The sequence below is a fragment of the Belonocnema kinseyi genome, chromosome 8, assembly GCF_010883055.1.
Source record: "Belonocnema kinseyi isolate 2016_QV_RU_SX_M_011 chromosome 8, B_treatae_v1, whole genome shotgun sequence".
NCBI classification, from domain to species: Eukaryota; Metazoa; Arthropoda; class Insecta; order Hymenoptera; family Cynipidae; genus Belonocnema; species Belonocnema kinseyi.
In genome coordinates this window covers 8,766,051-8,773,722 of record NC_046664.1, presented here as the reverse complement: position 1 = coordinate 8,773,722, position 7,672 = coordinate 8,766,051, and the positions used below count along the sequence as shown (strand labels likewise).

General features: G+C 22.3%; 1 protein-coding gene across 1 annotated transcript in view; it reads right to left on the bottom strand.

Annotated features, from left to right (window-relative positions):
- LOC117177957 (uncharacterized protein DDB_G0283357-like) overlaps window positions 1-7,452 on the bottom strand; it is an 8,964-nt gene extending 1,512 nt beyond the window's left edge. Inside the window, exon 1 of the mRNA XM_033369094.1 lies at window positions 6,934-7,452. Within this exon, the coding sequence (XP_033224985.1) occupies window positions 6,934-7,302 (369 nt within the window). The 5' untranslated portion in view covers window positions 7,303-7,452. The remainder of the gene's footprint in view (window positions 1-6,933) is intronic.
- Window positions 7,453-7,672: the final 220 nt, after the last annotated feature.

Genomic DNA, 7,672 nt, shown 5'->3' with positions numbered 1-7,672 from the left:
TTTTATTTTTGCAAACGCTTTTTGTATTTTTTCAAATACTCTGAATATTAAAAAACATGCATTACCAAGAAATATTTTATTTAAAATTATTGCTATTTTAAATTCAAGAAATAAGCTTCGAAATTTTAAATATTACAAATAATTTTTGAAACTAATGTCTTATTGATGTATTTGTAATCAATAAAATATATTTAACAAATTCTAATTATTAAAATTCGGGAATTTTCCAATTCGGATATTTTATAAATCGTCAATTTTCTGTCGCGAATTTTGCAATTCGGTAATATTATTAATTGTCGGGAATCTTAATATTCGGGAATTTTCCATTTCGGTAATATTATAAACTGTCGAGAATTTCATTATTCGGGAATTTTATCATTCTGAAATTTTACTATTTCGACAATTTTATTATTCGGGAATTTTCCAATTCGGTATTTTTATTTTTCGGCGAATTTGAGTAATCGAGAATTTTCTAATTCGGGAATTTTACAGTGTCGGGAATTTTATTTTTCGGCATTTTTCAGTCGTCCCATCGGTATTTTTATTTTTTAGCAATTTTATTATTCGGGAATTTTATTATTCGTGAATATTCAATTTCGGAAATTTTGAAATTCGGGAATTTTAGTATTCGAGATTTTTCGATTTCGAGAATTTTATAATTCGGCAATTTTATTAATCAGGAATTTTGTAATTCGGCAATTTTATTATTCGGAAATTTTATTAATCGGGAATTTTGAATTTCGGGAATTTGATCATTCGGTAATTTTATTATTCGGGAACTTTCTTATTCGAGAATTTTATTATTCTGGAAATTTACAAGTCGGTATTTTTATTTTTTGGCAATTTTATTTTTCGCGAATTTTATTATTTGGGAATTTCCCATTTCGGGAATTTTATAATTCGGCAATTTTATTATTAGGGAATTTTCCATTTCGAGAATTATATAATTCGGTAATTTTATTTTTAGGGATCTTTATTATTCGGGAATTTTATTATTTTTGAATTTTACAAATTGGTATTTTTATTTTTTGGCAATTTTATTATTCGGGAGTATTCAATTTCGGCAATTTTATTATTCGGGAATTTTCCATTTCAATCAATTTTTTAATTCCGCAATTTTATTTGTCGGGAATTTTCCATTTCGAGAATTTTATAATTCGGCAATTTTATTTTTCGGGAACTTTATTATTCGGGAGTTTTACAAACTGGTATTTTTATTTTTTGTCGATTTTATTATTCGGGAATTTTATAATTCGGCAATTTTATTATTCGGGAGTATTCAATTTCGGGAATTTTTAATTTCGGGAATTTTATAATTCGGCAATTTTATTTTTCGGGATCTTTATTATTCGGGAATTTTATTATTTTGGAATTTTACAAATTGGTATTTTTATTTTTTGACAATTTTATTATTCGGGAGCATTCAATTTCGGGAATTTTTAATTTCGGGAACTTTATTATTCGGGAGTTTTACAAATTGGTATTTTTATTTTTTGTCGATTTTATTATTCGGGAATTTTTAATTTCGGGAATTTTATAATTCGGCAATTTTATTTTTCGGGAACTTTATTATTCGGGAATTTTACAAATTGGTATTTTTATTTTTTGTCAATTTTATTATTCGAGAATTTTTTTATTCGGGGTATAAAAATTAATTATCTACCAAAGAAAGCTTATTTTCGACCAAATAGTTCATTTTTCACACGCAAATTTTTCAATAAAAAAAGAGAACAGTTAAATTTTTAGTACGAAAACTTAAGTTTTAATCAAAAGAAAAAACAATTTTTCAACAAAATAGTTTAATTGTCAACAAAGAATGATTTTTTAACAAAGAAGATTAATTATATACTAGAAAAAAAAACATAAATTTTGAACCAAATGATTAAATTCTTTGCTAAAAAAAATTGTCATTTAAAAATGGAACAGTTCAATTTACATTAAAAAAAAATAATTTTCAACAAACAAAAAACACAAATTTTAATAAAATAGTACAATTTTCCACCATGAATTTTCAACCAAAAAAATTAACTTTCTGCAAAAAAAAAGACAAATTTTCAACCATATAGTTGAATTTTCCACAAAAAAATAATACTTTTTCAACAAAATAATTAAATTGTCCAAAAAAGGTGTATTTTTAACAAAGAAGATTAATTTTCTACCAAAAAAGAAAAAAAAAAGTTTCTACCAAGACACAAAATTTGAAAATATAATAAAATTATTTCCTATTTTCACTCAAAATGACTTGAATTTTCAGCCAAATATTTTAATTTTTGACCGAAGCGTTGTATTTTCCATACAGAAATAGTTAAATTGTAAAACAAAAAGATGACTTTTAACAAAGTTTAATTTTCTACTCAAAAAAAAGTTAAATTTTCAATAAAAAGATGAATTTTTAAACAAACAAAATTAATTTTCTACCAAAAAGACGAGGAATTTTTAAGAATTTATTTATTTTTTAATAACTTTTCGACCAACGAGATTAATTTTCAATAAAAAAGACAAATTTTCAAATAAAAAATAGTTAAATTTGAACCAAGAAGGTGAATATTCAACTATAAAGATTCATTTTCTAATTAAAAAAGTCGAATTTTCAACAAATTTCATGAATTATCAACAAAAAGGATCGATTATTTCGTGCCAAAAATGGAAAATATATTTTAAGTTGAAAAAATTAATTTTTAACGAACACAAAATTAATTTTCAATAAAATAATTAAATTTTGAACAAAAAAATTTTTTTAACAAAATACAAGAATTTTCAAATAACAAAAATTCAAGCCAAAATTGAAGCTACATTTTTAGGTAAAAAATTAATTTAAAAAAAAAGGTTCTTGAATTAGATATTAGATCTAATGTTGATATTTCGACCAAAAAAAAATTTCAAATAATTCCCTTTTTATCCAAAGAAATTAATTTTCAACTTCAATGAGAAATTTTTATACAAAAAAAAAAAAGTAAATATGATTTTTTAATCAAGAAGATTAATTTTCAATCAAAAAAGACAAATTTTCAAATAAAAAATAATTAAAGTTTCAACCAAAAAGATGAACTTTGCACCATAAAGAATAATTTTGCACGAAAAAAAAGGGAATTTTCAACAACAAATGTGTGCCAAAAATGGAATTTTCACTTAAAAAAATGAATTTTTAAAGGAACAAAAAATTAATTTTCAACGAAATACTTAAATTTGTAAAAAAAAATATGAAATTTTAGCATAATACAAGAATATTGAGCTAAAAAAAGATTCGACCAAAAATTAATGTTACATCTTTTGGCGAAAAATTAATTTTCAATAAAAAAAAGATTTTTAAATTAATAATGAATCATCACAAAATGAGACATTTTTATACAAAAAAAATTATATTTAATAAAGAAGATTAATTTTCAATCAAAAAAGATAAATTTTAAAATAAAAAATAATTAAAGTTTCAATCAAAAAGATGAATTTTTCACCATAAAGAATAATTTTGCACGAAAAAAAGTGAATTTTCAAAAACAACAAATTTATGCCAAAAATGGAATTGTCAGTTGAAAAAATTAATTTTTGAAGGACAAAAAATGAACTTTCCACTATATACTTAAATTTGTAAAAAAAATATGATATTTTAGCAAAATACAAGAATTTTGAGCTAAAAAAAGATTCTACCAAAAATTAATGTTACTTTTTTGGCGAAAAATTAATTTTCAATAAAAAAAAAAAAAGATTTTTAAATTAATAATGAATTATCAACAAAATCAGAAATTTTTATAAAAAAAAAAATAATTTTTCAACCAAAAATATTAATTTTCAATAAAAAAGGCAAATTTTCAACTAAATAATAGTTACATTTTCAACCATAAAGATGAATTTTTCACCTTTAATATTTTCAGTAGAAAAAAGTAATTTTTAACAAACAAAAAATTGATTTTCCACAAAATAGTTCAATTTTTAACAAAATACAAAAATTTGTAGCTAAAATATTTGCGATTAAAAATTAAAATTAAATTTTTAGGTGAAAAATTACTTTTAAAAAAAAGTTTTAAAAAAAGGTTCTTGAATTAGATATTAGATCTAATATTGATATTTCGACCAAAAAATTGCAAATAATTCCCTTTTTATCCAAATTAATTAATTTTCAACTAAAATGAGGAATTTTTATTTTAAAAAAAAATTATTTTTCGACCAATGAGATTAATTTTCAATAAAAAAGGCAAATTTTCAACTTCAAAATAGTTAAATTTATACCAAAAAAAATTAATATTCAACCAAAAAGATTAATTTTCTACTAAAAAAGTCGAATTTTCAATCAATTTCGTGAATTATCAACACAAATTTTTGTTTACAAAACACAAGAATTTTCAGATAAAAAAAATCAAGCAAAAATTCAAGTTACATTTTTGGTAAAAAAATTAATTTTAAACCAAAAAGAAACGGTTCTTGAATTAGCTATAATATTGATATTTCGACCAAAAAAAATAATAAATACAAAATTTGTATACAAAAAAAAATAAATTTTTAACCAAGAAGATTAATTCTTCAACGTAAAGATTAATTTTTCACCAAAACGGTGAATTTAAAAAAAAATTGTATGCCAAAAATGGAATTTTCAGTTGAAAAAATTAATTTTTAACGAAAAAAAAATTAATTTTCAACTAAATAGTTCAATTTTTAACAACAAAATTAAATTTCAACAAAATACAAGAATTTTGAGCTAAAAAAAAATTCGACCAAAATATAATGTTACATTTTTTGGTGAAAAATTATGTTTCAATAAAAAAAAAAAGATTCTTGAATTAATAATGAATCGACAGAATAAGTAATTTGTATACAAACAAAAAACGATTTTTCAACCAAAAATATTAATTTTCAATACAAAAAGAACATTTTCAACTAAATAATAGTTCAGTTTTCAACCATAAAAATTAATTTTCTACCAAAAAAAATGAATTTTCAACAAAATAGTGAAATTTTTAACAAACAACATTTTTTTAAAACAAAATACAAAAATTTTAAGATACAAAAAAATTCAACCAAAAATTGAAGTTGCATTTTTAGGAGAAAAATTAGTTTATAATAACAAAAAGGTTCTTGAATTATAATAATGAATCACCAAAAAAAAAAAAAAAAATTTAATGAAGTTGAATTTTCAACGAAAAATATAATATTGTTATTTCAAACAAAAAATGATTAGAAAATAATTAAGAATAATTCGTTTTTTATCGAAAGAAATTAATTTTCAACTCAAATGAGGAATTTTTATGAAAAAAAAAAATTATTTTTCGACCAAGAAGATTAATTTTCAATAAAAAAAGGCAAATTTTCAACTTCAAAATAGTTCAATTTGAACCAAAAAGCTGAATATTAGACCATAAAGATTAATTTTCTACTAAAAAAGTAGAATTTTTAATCAATTTCATGAATTATCAACAACAAAATTTTTTTTTAACAAAATACAAGAATTTTCAGATAAAAAAAAATTCAAGCAAAAACTGAAGTTACATTTTTAGGTGAAAAATTAATTTTAAACAAAAAAAAGTAATTTAATTAGATATAATATTGATATTTCGCCAAAAAAAACATTTTAAAATAATTAAGAATAATTCCCTTTTCATCCAAAGAAATTAATTTTCAACTTGAATGAGGGATTTTTGTAAAAAAAAAAATGTATTTGTAACCAAGAAGATTCATTTTCCACCGAAAAAAGGTAAATTTTCAACAAAAAAAATATAAATTTTGTGCCAAAAATGGAAATTATATTTTAATTTGAAAAAATTATTTTTTAACAGACAAAAAATGAATATTCAACAAAATAGTTCAATTTTAAACAAATAAACAAAATACAAAAATTTTCAGCTAAAAAAGTTGAACTTTCAACGAAAAACATAATATTGACATTTCGACCAAAAATATTTGAAAATAATTCCCTTTTTATCGAAATAATGTAATTTTTAACTAAAATGAGAATATTTCTTTATTTTTTAATGAATTTTTAACCAACAAGATTAATTTTTAATCAAAAAGTCAATTTTCAAATCAAAAATAGTTTAATTTTCTACCAAAAAATTGGGTTTTCAACATATTTCATGAATTTTCTACAAAAAAGATCAAATTCATGCCAAAACTGGAAATTATATTTCCAGTTGAAAACAAAATTGTTAAATTTTTAACAAAAAAATTAATTTTTTTAACAAAATACAAAAATTTTCGGCCAAAAATCAATATTACATTTTTAGGTGAAAAATTAATTTTCAATAAAAAAAGGTTCTTGAAATAGAATAATAAATCATCAACAAAAATAATGAATTTTTTAACAAAGTAAGTTGAATTTTCATCAAAAAATTTAATATTGAAATTTCAATCCAAAAAAGATTAAAAAATAATTAAGAATAATTTACTTTTTATAGCAAGAAATTATTTTCTCAACTAAAATGTGAAAATTTTATACAAAAAAATTATTTTTCGGCCTCGAAGATTAATTTTCAATAAGAATACAAATTTTTAACTAAAAAATTGTTAAATTTTCAACAAAAAAGGTGAATTTTGTACAAAAAATGGAATTTATATTTTCAGATTCAAAAATTTAACTTTTGACGAAAAAAAATGAATTTTCACAAAAAAGGTTAATTTTTTTATCAAAATCTGTGACATGTTCTTCGCAAAGGTTATAAAAATATTAGAAAATTCCAATTTGAATCCTGTTCGTCTTATGGTCAAATACTTTAAATGCGACTAGGTTATGTTACATCGGGTGTTAAAAATAAACAAAATAAATAGATAAAACCGTAAAAAAAATATTTAAAAATAAAATAAAAAAACAGTTCCGAAATTACACGTACTTCAAGTTTTCACTCGAAAAAATGCACGATACGTAATAAAAACGTAAAAAAGAGAAGTAAGCATTTAGAGGTTAGGTTTGAAAATGTGAGTTTTCGAGCCAGAAAATGGAATATTTACCTTCTTTCCGTAATTTTGCCTGCTCGAATTTTTGAAAGGAGAGTAAGGGCTACTTTGATTAGATCCTGGACTGTTGTGAAAATTATTTCTGCGATTATTATAACCTCCCGAGTAGCTTCCTCCCGATCCTTGCCAATTGCCGCTGTTATTTCTCTGAGACATGGGCGAACTCGTTTGAAAGGGAATAAAATTGCTTCCACTATTTTGAATTTCTTGATAATTCCCAGCCTGATTGTCGCTTCGAAAATTATCGTAAATTATCCTGTTGGGATTTTGCGAATTGTTTCTGTTGCCTCCGGAGTTCCTGTTTCCTAACGGAGACGAGTAACTTTGGCTTCCGTTCATTCTGCTCAGTGGTGACTTTTTCATTTTGATTTCTCAGAGAGTAGGTCAAATTTGTGAGATCAATTTTATTCTTTGAGCGATTTTATAATCAAAACTGACCAAAATATGATACAAAGTGAAATCAAACAATCACAGAAAACGCCAGTGATGACTACTGATGACTACTGAGGACAACTGATGACAACTGATGACTGATGAACAGAGGATGACCCATGGAATGATGACCATGGGATCTTTTCTGCCGTTGAGGTCGCTACTGGTCAAATGCGTGGGAACTTTCAAATTCGGAAACTTCATTATGTAGCTTAACAGCCAAATAAATGAATTTAAACCCTATTTAGTAAAAAAAAACACATTCTTTTTTTATAACAAAAGAAGAATTTTCAACAAAATA